At 35.0% G+C, this 22,832-nt stretch overlaps 1 protein-coding gene across 3 annotated transcripts in view; it reads left to right on the forward strand.

The window, feature by feature from the left end:
* Nucleotides 1-22,832, forward strand: part of PLOD2 (procollagen-lysine,2-oxoglutarate 5-dioxygenase 2) — a 116,560-nt gene that overhangs the window by 81,855 nt on the left and 11,873 nt on the right. For 2 of the 3 annotated variants that reach the window (XM_060099560.1, XM_060099558.1), the window contains exons 8-12: nt 10,657-10,758; nt 14,887-15,012; nt 16,675-16,796; nt 20,053-20,157; nt 22,301-22,426. In XM_060099560.1, the coding sequence (XP_059955543.1) occupies nt 10,657-10,758; nt 14,887-15,012; nt 16,675-16,796; nt 20,053-20,157; nt 22,301-22,426 (581 nt within the window). The remainder of the gene's footprint in view (nt 1-10,656; nt 10,759-14,886; nt 15,013-16,674; nt 16,797-20,052; nt 20,158-22,300; nt 22,427-22,832) is intronic. The other variant, XM_060099561.1, reaches the window with a different exon arrangement.

Here is a 22,832-nt window from a genome sequence, read left to right on the forward strand (position 1 = left end):
ACCAGTGTCCTGAAGTTGGCTCTCCCACGTCGGAGGCACAGCACTGACTCCTGGCTGGAGCACCAAGAGCCTTTCATCCACACGGCTCAGAAAAAAAGGGAGAAATAGTAGAAAGAAAGAGGATAAAATAAAGTAAAATAAAGTAAGATAAAATAAAGTTAATAAAATGAAAAATAATTATTAAGAAAAAAAATTTTTTTTAAGTAAAAAAAAAAAAAACGAATGAACAGAACCCTAGGACAAATGGTGAAAGCGAAGCTATACAAACAAAATCTCACACAGAAGCATAGACATACACACTCACAAGAAGAGGAAAAGGGGAAAAAATAATATATCTTGCTCTCAAAGTCCACCTTCTCAACTTGGGATGATTCGTCTTCTATTCAGGTATTCCACAGATGCAAGGTACATCAAGGAGATTGTGGAGATTTAATCCCTGCTCCTGAGGCTGCTGGGAGAGATTTCCCTTTCTTTTCTTTGTTCGCACAGCTCCTGGGCTTCAGCTTTGGATTTGGCCCCACCTCTGCTTGTAGGTCGCCTGAGGGTGTCTGTTCTTAGCTCAGACAGGACGGGATTAAAGGAGCAACTGATTCGGGGGCTGCGGCTCACTCAGGCCGGGGGGAGGGAGGGGTACGGATGCGGGGCGAGCCTGCGGCAGCAGAGGATGGCAGGATGTTGCAGCAGCCTGCGGCGCGCTGTGCGTTCTCCTGGGCAAGTTGTCCGTGTATCCCGGGACCGTGGCAGTGGCGGGCTGCCCAGGCTCCCGGGAGGGGAGGTGTGGACAGTGACCTGTGCTCGCACACAGGCTTCTTGGTAGCGGCAGCAGCAGCCTTAGCGTCTCATGCCCGTCTCTGGGGTCTGCGCTGTTAGCCATGATGCTCGCCTGTCTCTGCGGCTCCTTTAAGCAGCGCTCTTAATCCCCTGTCCTCGCGCACCAGGAAACAAAAGAGGCAAGAAAAAGTCTCTTGCCTCTTTGGCAGGTCCAGACTTTTCCCCGACTCCCTCCTGGCTAGGCGTGGTGCACTAACCCCTTCAGGCTGCCTCCACGTCACCAGTCCTCTATTGGTAGTATTTTTTTACAAACAAGTTAAAGGTAGGAAGAGCACATCACCTAATGTGCCCATGAAAACAAGTCATTTCTGAAACGAATTTCATTTACAACCTAAATAGAAATCTTAATTTTGTGCATATAAACCTCAATGCTTGGGTCACTATGACCTTGAATAATTGGATGAGTTGAGGAAAAAAAAAGAAAAGATTCAGTTGGAAAAGTTTCTCTGCCAATGACATGACATCACCCTTGGAAGCATTTTGATACTGTGAAAGAAGGATCAGGAAAGTACTACCACCTAGTAGCTGGGGACTGCCTGTAATAGCGTAACTACATAAACAGTTTTCTGTACTTTCCAAAGCTGCCAGCATAAATGTCTGAGATTTTTAATGAAGAAAACAGATGTAAATGGAGGGCAGTGATGATGGTAACCTCTGCCTGTGTGATGAGAGATCTTAAAGAGGGAGGTTTCCAGTCTTAATTATCTATGAAAATCAAATTTAGGTGAAAAGTAGAAAGTAGAAAAGTTATAATATAGTTTTAATTCTCAGAAAACTAAATGTAATGCCTCCTATGCTCTTTTTAAAAAAGATATTGATCATTTTCATATTCACAGAGGGACCCTAAGAGACTGATCAGTAATTCATGAAATAAATATTTAATTTCCTGGGCTTCCCTGGTGGCGCAGTGGTTGAGAGTCCGCCTGCCGATGCAGGGGACACGGGTTCGTGCCCCGATCCCGGAAGATCCCACATGCCGCGGAGCGGCTGGGCCCGCGAGCCATGGCCACGGAGCCTGTGTGTCCGGAGCCTGTGCTCCGCAACGGGAGAGGCCACAGCAGTGAGAGGCCCGCGTACAGCAAAAAAAAAAAAAAAAAAAAAAATATATATATATATATATTTAATTTCTTATGAGATTTCTGAGATGAGGAAAGTGCCAGTGTTTATATATAGATGGGAATTTTAGGTATGTCCAACTCTGTGAGGGTTTTTTTTTCTTTTAAAAAAATTCTTTCCCAGGATATGTAAAACACTAGCCTTTAAAAAATTTCTCACTAGCCTTTTAAAAAATTCCTGTTAGAAATAATGCTTAATAGAGAATCCATTTTCGCATGAATCTTTTTATTTTCTTCAAAACCATAATATTATATAGAACATGAAAGATTAAATTAATGTTTGCACTGTAGTTTGACAACAGTAAAATTTTTGTTTTTGTTATAGAGGCATATTCAGATGACCACATTGACTCTTGAAGTGTCATTAATGAATGTCATAACTACATATTTCCTGCCTTGTATTGAATAATTTGTTTCCTGAATTATCACGTAGTTCAATAGGGATGTGAATGAGTTATCTTTTCCACGTCTTATGATTGCACTGTACCGAATAATGTAACTGTCTACAATATCTGTAAAACACAAAGGTTTTCTCGTTGTAATTAATACGGTACTTGTTTCAATGGCATTTGCTTCAGTTTTAGTACAATAGAAATATTTGGATGGGATACCAGATATTTGAGAGGAATCGGATAAAATGGTACTGGACTAATTTCCTCATCTATTCTATACCATAACATCTCTTTTAGGGTCTTAGGAAGCTAGAAAAAGTCAGTTGGCACTTCTGTACATTTTTGACCATCATATTTAATGTATAAACATTTTTTCTTTTGAGTTCGTTTCACATTTTCAGTGAAAAATTAATGATTATATAAACATAGTGAGGATTTTAGGTGCTTCCTTTTAACAGTAATATAAAATTACAGCCAAAGCTAGTTTGCTTCAGCTTCATTGTGTTGAGGTGAGGTAAGTATAGTTTATGACAAGAAATAATAAAAAAATTAAAAACTATAACTGTTCCTACCACTACAGATGTTAAAATTGCAGTAGAATGTGTAGTAATTTTTAAAAGAAGATAGGCAGAATTTTCCCTACAATATTTACACGCTAGGTATATTCAAGATTTTTTTTTTTTGAGGGCTCAGAGCACCTCTCAGTGTGTTTACCTCTCTCTGTCATCCATCTTCCCTCACCTTCTCCTAAACCCCAAACATACACAAGGACTCAGATTTTACATATAAAATGAATGCCAACAGATGCTTAAGGAGAAGGGGAGATAAGTCACAAAGGAGGTGCTCTGAGAGACCTGAAAGGAGTAGGTGGGGAAGCAATGTTGTACTTTATTTTTTTTCCTTCCAGTCTTACAATTGATATACAGCACTGTATAAGTTTAAGGTGTATAGCATAATGATTTGACTTACATATATCATGAAATGATTACCACAATAAATTTAGTAAATATCCATCATCTCATATAGATACAAAATAAAAGAAAAAACAATTTTTCCTTGTGACGAGAACTCTTAGAATTTATTCTCTTAGCAACTTTCATGTATAACCTACAGCAGTGTTAATTATATTTATCATGTACATTACATCCCTAGTACTTATTTATCTTATAGCTGAAGTTTGTACCTTTTGATCACCTTCATCTAGTTTCTTCTCCCCCGCCTCCTGCCTCTGGGAACTGCAAATCTGATCTCTTTTTCTGTGAGATTGTTTGTTCGCTTGTTTGTTTTTGAAGTATTGCCTAAAACACCATGTTAGTTCCTGGTGCACAACATAGCGATTCGATATTTCTATACATTACAAAATGATCACCACAATAAATCTAAGTATCATTTGTCACCATAAAAGATATTACATTATTATGGACTATATTCTCCACACTGTTCATTTCATGCCCATGGCTCATTTATTTTGTAACTGCAAGTTTGTACCTCTTAATCTCTCTCATCTAATTCTCTCACCTCACCACTCCTATCCCCTCTGGCAACCACCTGTTCGTTCTCTATCTATGACTGTTATTTGTTATGTTTGATCATTTGTTTTGTTTTTTAGATTACACATGTAAGTGAAATTATATGGCATTTTTCTTTCACTGTCTGACTTATTTCACTTTGAATAAAACCCTCTAGGTTCATCCATGTTGTTGCAAATGGCAAGATTTCATTCTTTTTTATGGCTGAGTAATATTCCATTTTAGATATGTATCATCATTTCTATATATTAATACATTCATACATTGGTGGACATTTAGGTTGCTTCCATATCCTGGCTATTGTAAATAATGCTGTGAACATAGGGGTGCATGTATCTTTATGAGTTAGTGTTTTTGTTTACTTGGAAAAAATACCCAGAAGTGGAATTGCTGGATTATATGGTAGTTCTGTTTTTTTTTTTTTTGAGGGACCTCCATACTATTTTCCATAGTGGATGCACCAATTTACATTCCCATCAACATTGCATGTGGGTTCCCCTTCTTTCACATCCTCACCAACATTTGTTATTTTTTTTTTTTGATAATAGCCATTTTAACAGATGTGAGATGATATCTCATGTGTGGTTTTGATTTGCATTTCCCTGAGTGATTAATTATTTTGAGCATCTTTTCATGTGTTGGTTGGCCATTTGTGTGTCTTCTTTGGTGAAATATCTGTTCAGGTTCTCCGCCCATATTTCATTGGGTTGTTTGGTTTTTTGATGTTGAGTTGTATGAGTTCTTTGTATGTTTTGGATATTAACCCCTTATTGGACATATCATTTGCAAATATCTTCTCCCATTCAGTGGGTGACCTTTTTGTTTTGTTGATAGTAGTTTCCTTCACTGTGCAAAAGCTTTATAGTTTGATTTAGTCCCATTTGTTTATTTTGCTTTTGTTTCCCTTGCCTGAGGAGACATATCCAAAAAATATTGCTAAGATCAGTGTTAAAGACTGTACTACCTATGTTTTCTTCTAGAAGTTTTATGGTTTCAAGTCTTACATTTAGGTCTTTAATCTTTTGTGAGTTTATTGTTGTATATGGTATGAGAAAGCAGTTTGATTCTTTTGCATGTAGTTGTCCAGTTTTCCCAATACCATTTATTAAAGAGGCTGTCTTTTCTCATTGTATATTCTTGCCTTCTTTGTCATAGATTATTAACCATGTAAGCATAGTTTTATTTCTGGGCTCTCTGTTTTGTTCCATTCATCTATGTATCTGTTTTTGTGCCAATACTATACTGTTTTGATTACTGTACCTTTGTAGTATAGTTTGAATCAGGGAGCATGATACTTCAGTTTTGTTCTTCTTTTTTCAAGATTGCTTTGGCTATTTGGCATCTTCTGTGGTTCCATATAAATTTTAGGATTATTTGTTCTAGTTCTGTGAAAAATATCATGGGTATTTTGATAGGAATTGCGTTGAATGAAGATTGCTTTGGGTAGTATGGACATTTTCACAATATTAATTCTTCCAATCTGTGAGCATAGTTTATCTTTTTTTGTGTCTTCTTCAGTTTCTTTCACCAGTCTTATAATTTCCAGAGTACAAATCTTTTACCTCCTTGGTTAAATCTATTCCTAGGTATTTTATTCTTCTCGATGCAATTGTAAATGAAATTGTTTTTTAAATTTCTCTTTCTGATAGATCATTATTACTATATAGGAATGCAACAGATTTCTGTATATTGTTTATATCTTGCAACTTTTCTGAATTCATTTAGTAGATCTAATAGTTTTTTTGTGGAGTATTTAGGGTTTTCTATATATAGTATGATGCCATCTGCAAACAGTGGCACTTTTACTTCTTCCTTTCCAACTTGGATGACTTTTATTTCTTTTTCTTGCCTAATTTCTCTGGCAATGATTTCCAAACTGTGTTGAATAAAAGTGGGGAGAGTGGGCATCCTTGTCTTCTTCCTGATCTTAGAGGAAATGCTTTCAGCTTTTCACCATTGAGTATGACAGTAGCTGTGGGTTTGTCATATGTGGCCTTTATGTTGAGGTATGTTTCCTCTATAACACTTTGTTGAGAGTTTTTGTTGTTAATGGATGTTGAATTTTGTCAGAAGTTCTTTCTGCATCTATTGAGATGATTATATGATTTTTATCCTTCTTTTTGTTAATGAGGTGTATCACACTGAGTGATTTGCATATGTTGAACTATTCTTGCATCCCTAGAGTAAATCTTACTTGATCAAGATGTATGATCCTTTTAATGTATTATTGCATTTGGTTTGCTGGTATTTTGTTGAAGACTTTTGCATCTGTGTTCATCAGTAATAATCACCTATAATTTTCTTTTTGGTAGTGTCTTTGTTTGGTTTTGGTATTAGGGTAATGCTGGCCACATAGAATGACTTTGAAAGTGTTCCTTCCTCTTCAGTTTTTTGAAATAGTTTGAGAAGAATAGTTATTAAGTCTTTTCTAAATGTTTGACAGGTCATGGACTGTTAAGATGTCTGGTCTTGGACTTTTATGTGTTGGGATTTTTTAGATGTTTGATTCAATTTCTAGTAATGGGTCTGTTTAGAGTTTTTATAACTTTCTGATCATTCTTGGAAGATTGTATAGGCATACTTCATTTTATTGCACTTTGTTTTATTGCACTTCACAGATACGTTTTTTATAAATTAAAGGTTTGTAGCAACCATGTGTTGAGTAGTCTATCAGCACCATTTTTCCAACAGCATTTGCTCACTTCATGTGTCTGTGTCACATTTTGGTAATTCTCATAATATTTCTAACTTTTTCATTATTGTTTTATTTGTTATGGTGATCTGTGACCAGTTAGCAGTTATGGTGATAAGTGATCTTTGATATTACTATGTAATTGTTTTGGGGTGTCGTGAACCTCACCCATATAAAATGGCAAACTTAATCGAATATTGAAATGATGACAAATCATTTAGAATATTACATAAATGTAGTTTTAAAGCAGTGGTATGGTTTGAGAGGTTTACTCCAAATTTGAAAAGAGTTCTGCTGTGGGTAAAGTGCTATTAAACAGCACTGCATGCTACAGAGAAATAATTTGTGAAAGGAAGAGTCAGTTGATGTGGCAGACTTCATTGTTGTCTTAGTTTAAGACATTGCTACAGTCACCCCACCCTCCAGCAGCCACCACTCTGATCAGTCAGCAGCATCAGCATTGAGGCAAGACCTGCAACCAGCAAAAAGATTATGACTTACTGAAGGCTCAGATGATGAGCCTCAGTAAGGTATGTACATTGTTTTTTTTAGACACAATGCTATTGCACGCTTAATAGACTACACTATTGTGTAAACAAACCTGATATATGCACTGGGAAGCCAAAAAATTTCTGTGACTTGCTTTATTGCGATATACGTTTTATTGTGGTAGTTTGGAACTAAACCTGTAATATCTCTGAGGTATGCCTGTATGTTTCTAGGAATTTATCCATTTCTTCTAGGTTGGCCAGTTTGTTGGCATATAATTGTTTGTAGTAATTTCTTATGGTCCTTTGTATTTCTGTGGTGTCCTTTTTAACTTCTCCTCCTTCATTTCTGGTTTTATTGATTTGGGCTCTCTTTTTTTTCCTGAGTGAATCTGGCTAAAGCTTTGTTGATTTTGTTTATCATTTCAAACAACCAGCTCTTAGTTTCATTGATTTTTTTTCTTTTTTTTACTATCTATTTCATTTATTTCCACTTTAATTATTATTATTTCCTTCCTTCTACTAACTTTGGGTTTTGTTTGTTCTTTTTCTAGTTCCTGTAAGTGTAAGGTTAGCTTGTTTACTGTTTTCCGGTTTCCTCAGATAGGCCGGCCTGTATCACTGTATATTTTCCTCTGAGAACTACTTTTGCTGCATCCCACAGGTTTTGGATCCTTGTTTTTCCATTTTCATTTGTAGATTTTTTTTATTTCCTCATTGATTTTTTCAGTCACCTATTGGTTGGTTACTAGTATATTGTTTAGCCTTCACATGTTTGTATTTTTTGCAGTTTTTTTTTCTGGTAGTTGGTTTCTAATCTCATACCCTTGTGGTTGGAAAATATGCTTGATATGATTTCAGTCTTAAATTTATTGAGACTTGTTCTGTGGCCTAGTGCATCATCTGTCCTGGGAAGTGTTTCATGTACACTTGAAAAGAAAGTATATTTTGCTGTTTTGGGATGGTATAGTCTATACAGATCTATTAAGTCCATGTTCATTGCAGCACTATTTACAATAGCCAGGACATGGAAGCAACCTAAGTGTCCATTGACAGAAGAATGGATAAAGAAGATGTGACACATATATACAATGGGATATTACTCAGCCATAAAATGAAACGAAATTGAGTTGTTTGTAGTGAGGTGGATGGACCTAGAGTCTGTCATACAAAGTGAAGTAAGTCAGAAATAGAAAAACAAATACCATATGCTAACACATATATATGGAATCTAAAAAAAAAATGGCTCTGAAGAACCCAGGGGCAGGACAGGAATAAAGACACAGACGTAGAGAATGGACTTGAGGACATGGGTGGGGGAAGGGTAAGCTGGGACAAAGTGAGAGAGTAGCACTGACATATATACACTACCAAATGTAAAACAGATAGCTAGTGGGAAGCAGCTGCATCCCACAGGGAGATCACCTCGGTGCTTTGTGACCACTTAGAGGGGTGAGATAGGGAGGGTGGGAGGGAGATGCAAGACGGAGGGGATATGGAGATATATGTATACATATAGTTGATTCACTTTGTTATACAGCAGAAACTAACACAACATTATAAAGCAATTATACTCCAATAAAGATGTTAAAAAAAAAACTGAAAACATAAAGAAAAAGAAAGGTCCATATGGTCTAATGCGTCATTTAAGGCCAGTGTTTCCTTATTGATTTTCTATCTGGATGATCTGTCCACTGATGTAAGTGAGGTGTTAGGGTCTTCTACTATTATTGTGTTACTGTCAGTTCCTCCCTTTATTTATTTATTTATTTTTTTTGCGGTACGCAGGCCTCTCACTGTTGTGGCCTCTCCCGTTGCGGAGCACAGGCTCCGGACGCCCAGGCTCAGCGGCCATGGCTCACGGGCCCAGCCGCTCCGCGACATGTGGGATCTTCCCGGACCAGGGCATGAACCCGCGTCCCCTGCATCGGCAGGCGGACTCTCAACCACTGTGCCACCAGGGAAGCCCCTCCCTTTATGTTTGTTAGTAATTGCTTTATGTGTTTAGATACTCCTATGGGTGTGTGTATGTACATGTGTGTGTTATTCTATCTTCTTGGTGGATTGATCCCTTTATTATTATGTAATATCTTTGTCTCTTTTTACAGTCTTTGTTTTAAAGTCTATTTTGTCTGATATAAGGATTGCTATCACCAGTCTCTTTTCATGTCTGTTTGTATGGTATGGAATACCCTTTTCCATCCCCTCACTTTTAGTCCATGTGTGACGTTAGATGTGAAGTGAGTCTCTGGTATGCAGCATGTATATGGATCTTGTTGTTTTTATCCATTCAGCCACCCTATTTTCTGGATTGCAACATGTAGTCCATTCACATTTAAAGTAATTATTGATAGGTATGTACTTACTACAATTTTGTTAGTTGTATTCTGGTTATTTTTGTTGTTCTTCTATGTTCCTTTCTTCTCTTGTGATTTGGTTACTTTCTTTACAGTTAATGTTTGTATTACTTCCTCTTTATTTTTGTGTATCTAATATCAATTGGTTTATGGTTACCATGAGGTTCTTATGTAACAACCTATGTATATAGCAGTTTATTTTAAGTTGATCATTGCTTAAGTTTGAGTGTATTCTAAAAACACTACATTTTTACTCCCCTCTGCCATGTTTTATGTTTTTGATGTCATATTTTACATCTAAAAAATTTTGTGGGGCTTCCCTGGTGGTGCAGTGGTTGAGAGTCCACCTGCCGGTGCAGGGGACACGGGTTCGTACCCCGGCCTGGGAAGATCCCACGTACCGCGGAGTGGCTGGACCCGTGAGCCATGGCCGCAGGCTCCGCAACGGGAGAGGCCACAACAACGGGAGGCCCGCGTACCGCAAAAAAAAAAAAAAAAAAAAAAAAAAATTGTGTATCCTTAACTAATTACTGTAGATATATTTGATTTTACTAGTTTTTTATTTTAATCTTCATACTAGCTATATAGTTGGTTGATCCTTACCTTTACTTTGTATTTGCCTTTACTGGTGGCATTTTTCTCTTGCATAATTTTCATATTTCTGGTTATGTTCTTGTCTCTTCTGCTTAAAGAAGTCCTTTTAACATTTCTTAAAAGGGTGGTTTAGTGGTGATGAACTCGTTTACTTTTGGTAGGAGGTCACACTGGCGCTGCCCCATTCACTGTACACTGTATTAGTAGAATTATTAAGGGGATATCCTAATGCAGAAAACATGCTTTGAAGTTAGAGGTTTATTGAATGAAAGCACATCGATGGGAGAGGCTTACTTTTTTTCTTTTTTTTTTGAGAGGGGTCTTTTAATTAATTAATTAATTAATTAATGGCTGCGTTGGGTCTTCATTGCTGCACGCAGGCTTCCTCTAGTTGCAGTGAGCGGGGACTACTCTTCGTTGCACTGCGTGGGCTTCTCATTGCGGTGACTTCTCTTGCTATGGTTGTGGAACACAGGCTCTAGATGTGCAGGCTCAGTAGCTGTGGCTCACAGGCTTAGTTGCTCTGCAGCATGTGGGATCTTCCCGGACCAGGGATCGAACCCCTGTCCCCTGCATTGGCGGGCGGATTCTTAACTACTGCACCACCAGGGAAGTCCAAGGTTTACTTTTGTTAATACAGTTTTCCTTCTTTTGCTAGATTCTCCTGAATTATTTTGGAAACTATGTACCTAATGCATGGACACAAGACAATGGCTGCACTCTTTGTGAAGTGGATACAATTGACTTGTCTGCAGTAGATGTAAGTGGAATTGACTCTGTGTGAAACGTAGTAATAAAAAGTAGTGAGGTGGATGGACCTACAGTCTGTCATACAGAGTGAAGTAAGTGAAAAAGAGAAAAACAAATACTGTATGCTAACACATATATATGGAATCTAAAAAAAAAAAATGGTACTGATGAATCTAGTAGCAGGGCAGGAATAAAGACGTAGACATAGAGAATGGACTTGAGGACACAGTGGGGGTAGGGGAAAGCTGGGGCGAAGTGAGAGTAGCATCGACATATATACACTACTGAATGTAAAATAGTTAGCTGGTGGGAAGCAGCAGCATAGCACAGGGCGATCAGCTTGGTGCTTTGAGATGACCTAGAGAGATGGGACAGGGAGGGTGAGAGGGAGGCTCAAGAGGAAGGGGATATGGGGATATATGTATGCATATGGCTGATTCACTTTGTTGTGCAACAGAAACTAACACAGTATTGTGAAGCAATTATACTCTAATAAAGATCTATTTTAAAAAAGTACACTGTCATGAAATACAATAATTTATAAAAGAAAAAAAGCACATTATTTTATAGTATTGATAATATGGTAGATAATGGATTTAAAAGCTAAAACATGATGACTCCAAAAATTGCTGGATTTGTGTATTTCCAGCAAAACCAGTTAATAATTGACCCCAGTGAAAAGGGCTTGGCTGTTAATATTTACTAGCTTGCTGTGATTGGGTGCTCTTGTTTTATTTTAGTCTGGTAACTTGGTCAAAGTGTTGAGGTACAATACTTCGTTATTTATATGGACTAATTTTATCTGTGCTTGATTTTCAAATTTGATGATTTTAAAATAATATATGACTAAGGACTGTTTTAATATTTTATAGATAGTAACATAGTAACTTCACAAATCCCTTAAGTAGGTAGTACTGTTGACTGAGTTTTACAGATGAGAAAACTGAGGTATATATACGTTCAGTAACTTGCTTAAGGCATGTGATTTTTTTTAAGTGTTGGGGGTGGGATTTAAATTTAGGCAGTCTGGCTCCAGATCCTATAATCTTGATCACTGTGCAATTTCGCCTGGATGTGATGTACATATTATATGCCAGACACAGTGCTACTTATACATGTGTTTCATAGAGAATTACAGCTATAGTTTAACGTTTATATGTTGAGAGTAAATGAGCAACTGGAAGTAATTATTATGTGTCTATTAAACATTTTATGCATCCTTCTCTCATCAACCAGAGCAGTTTTAGGATATCCTGTAGTAACATTTTTCTTCCAAAAAATTTCTCTTGTAACTTGGAAGACAATTATGTGTATGAACAATTGAATTCTAGGGATGATTTTGTCATTAAGGCTGATTCTTTCCTTCATTCACCATAGGTTTATTGAGTATCTACAGCATGCCAGATAAGTATAGACAGAAATAAAATTCACCTTACTATAGTTCTGGTGACTTCTGTACCCATGCAAATACAAAAATACTCTCACCGTATAACACTCAGGCTCCTGAATTAAATAGTTTCTGTTCTGTTCTGAAAAGAAGGATAAAGAGTAACTTGTCCACATTTAGGACCTTCTGAATATAACCTATTTTACTTGAAAATAAGACTTTTTGGCTACTCTCTCAAATAACAGACTGCATGTTTCCTATGTGGAAAGAAAGCCAGAAACTTTCTGACTGAAGCTGCATCATGAAGATGTTTAAAAATTCATCCTGGGGCCTCCCTGGTGGCGCAGTGGTTGAGAGTCCGCCTGCCGATGCAGGGGATACGGGTTCGTGCCCCGGTCTGGGAGGATCCCATATGCCGCGGAGCGGCTGGGCCCGTGAGCCATGGCCGCTGGGCCTGCGCATCCGGAGCCTGTGCTCCGCAACGGGAGAGGCCACAACAGTGAGAGGCCCGCATACCGCAAAAAGAAAAAAAAAAAAAAAAATTCATCCTGATCTTTTTTGCAAAGTCTTCTGGAGGGAGAGTTAAAGCTTTTTATCTGTTTAGTATCCTTTTACATAAACTTTCTGGTGCAAAGATTGAAAAATATTTATGTTATAGTTTTTATCTTTATTTTTTGCATATAGGTGAAAATCACCTAATTCTTAAGCTAAGCTTTTTTGTCTTGTAGACTGTTAGAAAGGAAAACCATTTTATTATGCATAAATTTCTTATGTGTTTTATATGTGTAATAATTATGCAACAGGGATATAAAAATTAAAATTATGTGGGTAGTTAAGATCTAGGGCTACCATATACTTAGGTGTGGGCCGTAGGCAAGTTTCTCTATATGTAAAAATGATAATGGCTATCTCAGAGGATTGGTAGGAGGGTTAAATGAAATTATATAGATGTATATATAATGATATTTTATATGTATAAATTATATATATGAGGTGCTAAGCCTTGATAATAGCTAACTGTTGTACTCTTATTATCATTAGTATATAAAAATGAGCTTAGATTGACAATGGAGATGTAGCATGTTGAAGCCCAGTTCTTTACTAATTTATGTGTTCTGAGTTGCTTAACTCTTCTAAGTCCCATTTTCCTCATGTGTAAATTTGGGATAATAAATAACTTCTAAGGTTATTACAAAATTTAAATGAAATGCATCACATCACTTGATAAGGGAGAGTTGTCATCTAGTTTTTACTCATTTTCCTTTTTAAATTGAGAACTCCTAGAAGGTAGATATTTTGTCTTTAGTTGTTTGTTTTTGTTTATTGATTTAGCAATAAATATTTGGGTGACTGAATGAATTGATAAGAAGGACAACAGTGTATGACTTGTACTTCACTGCAAACAAATAATGTTATTATCCAGATAACAGAGGAATATGTGAGGTATCACGTGTGAAAAGATGGGGGAGAGTTACCTAATTCAGCACTTAACGTATATGGTACTTTAAAATATCTGTAATCTTTATTAAAATTTTTTTTTCTTGCTCAGTAATGCACTGTATTTATTTATTTATTTTACCTTTTGACCTCCTTCACCCATCTGTATGTAGTTTGTAATTTAAAAATCTATAATCTTTAAAGTCAGGCTTTAAGACTGATTAAAAAAGGCATTATAAAGAAATCTTTCATATGGTTCTGGTAATAACACTATTACATGGCATTTACTTATGTTTCTGTCTTCCTCAATCATTTGTAAGTTTTCCAAGCAAGGAATTTTCACTCCTTTTTAAAAATATTTCTTATCACAAGGACGGACTAATAGTGGATATTTCAGAATTGTTCATGCAATGAATGAAAGAAACTATTCTCTAAAACATACCCAAACAGGGCCTCCCGGGTGGCGCAAGTGGTTGAGAGTCCGCCTGCCGATGCAGGGGATACGGGTTCGTGCCCCGGTCTGGGAGGATCCCATATGCCGCGGAGCGGCTGGGCCCGTGAGCCATGGCCGCTGAGCCTGCGCGTCCGGAGCCTGCGCGTCCGGAGCCTGTGCTCCGCAACGGGGGAGGCCACAACAGTGAGAGGCCCTCATACCGCAAAAAAAAAAAAAAAAAAAAAAAAAAAAAAAAAAAAAAAAAAAAAAAAAAAACATACCCAAACAGAAATTAAGAAAATGTTAAAAATCAATACAAGATAAAATATATTAGTGAAAGAAAGTAGCTTTCCTTATATATAATATAATGATGAAGCAAAATAAAGTACTATCAGTAAAATGAGATTAAAGTTTCAAGGATAGAAATAAAGTCTCAAGCCTCTGTGATTGTTTTCTTTGAGCTATAAATTAACCACTAAACTTCCAAACCATGGAAACAAACACGGAAGCACAATTAGCATTCTGGTTTCATAGATGAAGCTATCAAATAGATTTAGATCTGAAGGAAGTTTCTTTTAGGACTATCTTAAAGGAAGCATTAAATAGTAGAGCAGGCAGTAACCTTAATTACAGTATCCCTATGTTATACGATAGTGAGTTTCCTCTTCAACCTAAATCATAATGTCAAGATGTGATTCAGGAAAATCACTTTGGTGGGGTCCACAAAAATGTATTAGAGAATTGTCATGGGGCAATCAAATTTAGGTTAAGTTGTACTGATATTCTAGTATGTTTTATGTTGTATTGATTAAAACTTGAATAGAATTTAAAGTAAAACCATGCTAATTCTAATTTGCTTTTATGTTTGCCACAAAACAAAGGTTCACCCAAATGTAACAATAGGTGTTTTTATTGAGCAACCAACCCCTTTCCTACCTCGATTTCTGGACATATTGTTGACACTGGATTACCCAAAAGAAGCAGTTAAACTCTTTATTCATAACAAAGTAAGTATTTGAGAAATGAATATTTTATGGGAAAACTATTTTGATCTTATTTGGAACTATTTGTTATTATTTAGTCATGTCTAAAAATTTTTTTTTAATTTGAGTTAAATTCAGTGGGGGATTTTTGAAGTCATTACTACTCTGCGTATTTAGAACCTAAGGATTTTAGAGTTTAGAAGCTAGTATCATACTATTGGGATGAGACACATGAAACTGTCAATTTTTTGTATATCAAAAATGGTTGAATATCAGCCATTTTTATATGTTCAACTTATTATATAATGAAGAGATATCAAAGGGCCTGTAGTCCTTTGCCTTTGGGTTAGTTCTGGTACTTTCTTTTATAGAACCGATCATTAAATTGTTTACAGCTAATGATAATACCCAACATCAGAACTTGAAATATCTTCCATATACAGTATTGTTTTGATTAATTACACAATGGCATGCTCTTCCCCTAAAGATTTTGATACTGTCATTTCCTTCAAAAATATTCAGAACCTCCCAAATACCTCCTATGTATAGTCTAAATTTAAAGACATTTTTCCTCAATATTTTTCAATTTTGCTTGTCTCTTCCCTGTTAAAACAGTTGGCATTTATTATCACCTAGAAAAACTCAATAGCTGTGAAGTATGCTCTTTTCTCTCTTTTGTCCTAATACTTTTTGTTTAAGATTGTTCTTTCTTCCTGATGTACATATCGGCTAATCATTTGCCTTTTCCAGAGACTATTTTATATTTGCAGAAAACCACCTCAGATAAGTTTAAAGGGGTGAATGTATTGAGAATTGGCTTTGTAAAATGCATTGTAATACATGTACTTACATTAAAGTATTTTGTTTTTATGTATTGTGTCTTTTATTTATATTTTTCCTCCTTTCATAGGACCTAAAACCTCTTGATAGCAGGAGTTTTTATCTTCTTTTATTTAAAATTAATTCTATGCAGCTTTTGTATGATAAGTAGTTTTAACAACCTGTGAAAAGCTTTCAAAAATACTTAGTGAGACTTGATACATAAAGAGCTCTGAAATGCTCTAATGATGGAGATAGATAACCTTATCTAAATTTTAGCACAGTTGAATCACACTAATTTGATGACTTTTCATGTTGATTATTTTCTCATCAATAAAATTTTAACTTTCCATTCTTTTTGTAAAAAACACAACTTTTTATGTGACCATTAATTTTCTCTCTGCTTAAAATAATATTGTAATATTTATTTTATAAAAAAAATTATAACAGATTAATCTGTTAGGTTTAATAGATATTTTTTATGGATATTTTACAAAACATGTCTAAGATTCTCAGGGCACAAGCCATTTTCCCCCTCAAGTCAGAAATATTTTATAGCACTCAGGATTTAAGTATTAATGCAAGGACTAGGAGTAGATGTTAAAAGAATTTTGAAGTATCTTTTTTTTTAAATTGATATGTATCTATTTTAGATTCTACATGTGATATTTAGATGATATTTCAATATAATATGCTTAATATAGTTATCACTTTGCCTGTAGTGAGTGAATATGTGAATGGTGGAATTCACAAATTTTGAATGTGAAGTCATCCCTACATATGAATACTTCAGTCATCTTATTGTCTTTTTTCTCACTACTTTTCTTCATTTTTAGACTAATTTTCAATTTTTAAAATATGTTACAGGAAGTTTATCATGAAAAGGACATCAAGGTGTTTTTTGATAAAGCTAAACATGAAATCACTACTATGAAAATAGTAGGACCGGAAGAAAATCTAAGTCAAGCCGAAGCCAGAAACATGGGAATGTATGTTTTAGCAAATTTAAATTCAACCAGTATCTACTAAAGAAACTTAAAAAAGAAAGACAACTTTTCTTCAAAATTAGTGTCCTAAACTTGGATGTCTCAACTGTGTGTGTCTGTGTGTGTTTGTGCCCACACGTGAGCATACCTCTGTTGTTCGGACTATATCTATGTTTGTGTGTATTTATGTCTAAAGGGCCATGAAAGTTATTTATGTTTTTCTTTTAATGGCTAAGAGTCAATATGTTTATTCAAACTATTAACTGAACTTCAGATCAAGATTTAAATCCCCAGACAGATGAGTAGTGTGACTGATGTAACAGTGATTTAAATATACATTATCTGAAGCTTTTGTGTGGCAGAAATGTGTGTTTCAGATATTCTAGTTACCTATTGATCTAAATAGTACTGTAACCACAGAAGAAATATTTTAAGTCCTTTGTTTAGCCCCTTTAATACTTCAGACAGATTACTAATAAAATTCTGGTAATAGCAAAAACGATCACTTATTCAGTGAATGTTAATTGAATATGCCCATCAGTAGGTTAAAAGCTGGTAATGAAAAGGTAAGACTCAGTGATTTCTCAGCAGGAGATGTTCTTGTGCTGTGGAAGCTTCAGGCCCAAAGTGATGGACAGTGCCTATTATGGGGGTAAAGGGACAGGCAGGAAAACGGGCCTTAGAAAAACCAAACAGATGTTACTACTAATGGTTCCATAACTTCATCATTGGAGAGTACCTTGGGTCCACATTTAGAACTTATTTTCTCTATTTAAAAATTTGTTGTATGTGCTCTGTTATATCTGGCTTTGCCTTAGCACAGTGTTTTTTAAATTCACTCATGTCATTACAGTTATCAGCAGCTCATTCCTTTTCATTGCTGACTAGTATTTTATCATATGAATATACTGCAAGTGGTTTACACACGCCCCTGGTGATAGACATTGGGCTATGTCCAGTTTGGGGCCATTATGAATAAGGCTGCTAATGAAGATTCTTTATTAGAAGTGTAAATATGTGTGTGTGTGTGTGTGTGTGTGTGTGTGTGTGTGCGTGTGTGTACATATGCTGTAGTATATTTTGGGAAAATACCAAGGAGTGGACTAACTAGGTCATAGGGTTAGGATAGATGTATGTTTATAAGAAACAGCTAAATAGTCCAAAATGGTTGGACTTTTTTTTTTTTTTTTTTTTTTTGGCTGTGTTGTGTCTTCGTTTCTGTGCGAGGGCTTTCTCTAGTTGCAGTGAGCGGGGGCCACTCTTCATCGCGGTGCGCGGGCCTCTCACTGTCGCGGCCTCTCTTGTTGCGGAGCACAGGCTCCAGACGTGCAGGCTCAGTAGTTGTGGCTCACAGGCCCAGTTGCCCCGTGGCATGTGGGATCTTCCCAGGGCTCGAACCCGTGTCCCCTGCATTAGCAGGAAGATTCTCAACCACTGCGCCACCAGGGAAGCCTTGGTTGTACATTTTACACTTGTAACAGCATGGTAATAGAGCTCCAGCTGCTCCACATGTTTGTCAACATTTGATATTTCCCATCTTTTTTATTTTAGCCACCCTACTGGGTATGAAAAGGTATCTTACTGTGGTTAGGTATCTAAAGGTATCTAAATCTTTTGTGCATTTTTGTTTACATTGGGTTATCTTGTTAGTTGTGTATTTGTAGGAATTATTTATATATTTTGTATACAAAATCTATCTATCTATCTAAACTCTATCTCTGTAATATTTTGTGAATATTTGTTCCATTCTATGGCTTGATTTTTTACTTTCTAAGTATTGCCTTTTAATGAGAAGAAATTTTAATTTTAATAAAATTCTATTTCATCTTTTTCTTTTATGCTTTGTGCTTTGGGGTTTATTTTCTATTTAAGAAATCTTTCTTTTTCCAGTGTCATGAAGACATTCTTTGGAATTTTTCTTTCATAAGCTTTATCTTTCTAGCATTTATGTTTAAGATGTTTCAATCTGCAATTCATCTTGAATACATTTTTGTGTTTGGAGTGAAGTAGGGGTCAACTTTTATTCTTTGCAAATGAAATTCCAGTTGTTTCAATACTCCTTTTTACTTTAAGGCTTTTCTTTTCCTACTTAATTGACTTGGCCTTGGTCAAAAATCAGATAACTGAGTGTTTATGAGTGATTGTGAGCTCTCAATTCTGTTTTGTTGCTCTAAGATCAGTGCTACACTTTATTACTAGGGATTTATATTAACCTTGAAATCATGTGGTATAAATTTTTAAATTTTTTTCCAAGATAATTTGAGCTGTTTTTAAAAAAAATATTTAATTTTCATTTTTATTGAGGTATAATTGACATATAATGTTAATTTGAGGTGTACAACACAGCTTCAATATTTGTATACATTGTGAAATAATCACCACAATAAGTAGTTACTATCTGTCACCGTGCATAGTTATAGTATTTTAAAAAAAACTTCCTCTAATTTTTTTGCACAATTGTAACAAATTTTCCTGTCTGGTGTCCTGCTTGACAGTTGCTTAGAAACAAATGTGTCATGGAGGTAAACACTGACAGTAGCAGAAAGTGATAACTCGGATCAGCAGTGAGGGAGGAGAGCTCAGAAAGAGAGGGCTCCAAATGCAGAAACCATAATACTTGGAAGCCTATCATGTATCACAAGTAGTTCATTCCTTCGTGTTCCTGATGATAACGCTCCAGACTCTACCAAGAAAGCATACACCACAATCCGTGTCCCTGGATAAGAAGCAGGGCAGTGACCATCTTAGAAAGAATTCCATGCAAATCAAGTTTAAAAAGTATTAACACCTAAAGAGTTATACACCTGTATTTCCAAGATTCAATTAAAACTGAGTTGTTGGATATACAGGATTTTACACTGTGAATGTGTGTGTGTGTGTGTGCAGAAAACATTTTGATTTGTGAAAAAAATTTGTTGATAAATCCATTGGTATAAATTATGTTCCCTTTTTAGAGAGAATTAAATGCTGAATTATAAATTGCCTTTCTGACTGGATGTTTTATGCTTTGAAGTATTTAGTGGCTTGAAAATCTATTTCACTTCCCCTAAAATTTTTAGTTTCACTCTACCCATGAACATCTGTGTTGATCAACTGACCATTTTGAAATTTAAGATATTTATCCTTTTGGATATAGTCTTACTATTTTGATTAGAAAAGTATTTTAGAGAAACCTTATTTTGCTTATGAGCTTTATGTTAACATTTTTCAACCAGCAAATTTTTATTTAATGCATATTTTATTTCTTTTTCAATGACAGGGATTTTTGCCGTCAGGATGAAAACTGTGATTATTACTTTAGTGTGGATGCAGATGTTGTTTTGACAAATCCAAGGACTTTAAAAATTTTGATTGAACAAAACAGGTACTATATATAATTCAGTGTCAATTTATGTTTAAAATTATAATTATTTTCTGTATCTATATGGACATGCTGTAATTACTTGTCTGTGTTTAGCAAATTGAGGGAACTCACAAGAAATTATTTTCTACACCTTATAAACTTTCAATTCTAAGTAATTAGTTTTCTTTTAAAGAAGTCAAATAGAAAACAACCTGATGAAAATTTCAAAATATTCAATATTAGTTACAATCACAAATGTGATGTTTATCAATTATATTTGGCCTATTTTTCTATTTAAAGCTAGATGAAATTGTGATCTATCTAAAAATAGAATTGCCTTATTTTCCACAGATATTTTTAAAGTAGAATTTCATAAAACTTCTGACCTAAAAAGTTATTACAGAGTTGGAAGTTCTTAGAATATGAAATAAATTTCAGAGGTACATATTATTGCACAGGCTGATCTGTGATTTTGTTTAGTACTGAACTAATTATCTCTAGGCAATACCTGTTTTCATTTAACTGAATTGAAATGCGTAAAAGGCACCATCTATACCGGCTTATAATGATATTAATCTTCATTTACAACTACTACTGCTACTACTATTAATACTCTCACTAATACCCCACCTTTAGTGAGTGCTTATTAAGTGCCAGGTATTACTCTGTGTATGTTCACATATATTAACACAATTATTTCTCTTAACAAATAGAATGGTTAGCAATGAAATGTTAGAATTACTGTTTTCATTTTGCTGAATAAAATATGTAAGAAGTCTATTATACTCCACTAATCCATCGTTTGTATAATTTGTCAATTTGAGAATTCAGTTATTATTTCAAAAGCTAAAACCTCTCAGTATTAATCTTCTAATTCCATACTGAAAACATTGAGGCACACAGAAGATGGATTTTGCTTTTCAATGTCTCTTTCCCCAGCTGTCAGGCAGCTAAGATTATAAATTACAAGATTTTTTTCTATTAAATATTTGATCTTGTTAGTTATCGACATTGAATTATCATTCATTCCTTAGATTAACATAATATGTAGATTCTAATTTATGTTTTTATTTCCAATATTGTAAGTATTCTAAACAAAACAAAATGTAAATGTATCTGGTTAACATTTTATTCTAATAGGAACCAGGAAAAATAAACTACAATCATTATTTTGCATGAAGTGTATTTACAGACTGTGTGTCACTTTTCCATAGGTAAGAGAAAGGGCACACCTGTTCTTCACAAGATTGGAGGGTTGTGAAATACGTTTTTTTTTGTGGAAATAGTTGGTCTATAACCTTCCTCTTGGAGGAGTTGTGTGAGATTTTCTTCAAAATTGTGTGACACCACTACAATTTACTTCATTTTAAAAATAGTTCTAACAGAACTTCAGATTTTGTTACCTCATTTGGAAAATGTTGACACATTATAAATTAGATTTCCTTAAAAGAAATCTGGCATGTATTGAATTTGTAACATATACTTGTCTTAAAGGGGCTGCTTCCCTGGTAGGTAGTGAGACAGCACGGTATAGCAATCACCTTTTATTTTGTTTTCTAAAATAGTCAAAAGACCAGAAAAATGTTTAGTGTTGCCAGGGCTAGCACAACCCATTTTAAAAGTTAAAAAAAAAACAAAACGGAAACATACTTTAAAGTAATTCAAGGCTTAACTTACTGGCCTACTTACAAATATCTCAGCCCATCTTCATACATTTTTTTATTCAGCAAATATTTATTGGATACCTTAATGCACCAGGGACTGTTACGTCTGCCTAATAACAATGAAAATATTTGATTTCATTTAGTATAATTTTCGAAATACTAAAATAACTAAATAATTAAGGTAGTTATACTTTTTGGATATAAGTATGATACTTTTAAAAGTTGTTTTTATACTTTCATTCGCATTTTCAATTACTTTTACTTTCTCATTAGTCTTTTTTAAAAAACATCATTGAAAGTCAGCAATGTACTTATTTTTAAAGAAAGTGAGGGGAGGAAATTCCTCTCTATTTTATTTTACATTTAGTTTTTTGGACTAACTACATGTGTGCTAAATGAACTTTATTGTTTTCTGTGTCATGTTAAGCCCAAAACACATAATTCTGTGGCAATTAAAAAATAAATAATTATCTGGGTTTGTTTTTCTCTCTTCTCTTTAGAAAGATCATTGCTCCTCTTGTAACTCGTCATGGAAAGCTGTGGTCCAACTTCTGGGGGGCCTTGAGTCCTGATGGATACTACGCTCGATCTGAAGATTATGTGGATATTGTTCAAGGGAATAGAGTGTAAGTTACTTGATTTGATCTTTTAATGTAAAATACTTTTATCTAAAGATATGGTCTTGTTAATATTATATTGAATTTTCAAACATTTTTTTATCTCTTTATGTTAAATAGAAATTTGAAGACCTGGAGACCACTTGGGATCCTGCAATACTAGTGTAAAACTAATATTTAAAAAATTGTTCTTAAAGTTGTAAATCTTCAAAGGCACAAACTCTCAGTTGTGGGAAATACTAAAAGACAATGTATGATTACCATGGGTAGTAATCTTATGGTTGTTAGAAGAGGAATATTCTTTAAAGTTTGGAAAGGGAATTTAGTTTAGCTAATTTCTTTAGTGGCCAGGGTGAAGGTTGTTTGATAGCTTATAAAATTTTATAAATGAGCAAACAAAAACACCAACAATCAA

This window comes from Mesoplodon densirostris, chromosome 5, assembly GCF_025265405.1.
Source record: "Mesoplodon densirostris isolate mMesDen1 chromosome 5, mMesDen1 primary haplotype, whole genome shotgun sequence".
NCBI lineage: Eukaryota > Metazoa > Chordata > Mammalia > Artiodactyla > Ziphiidae > Mesoplodon > Mesoplodon densirostris.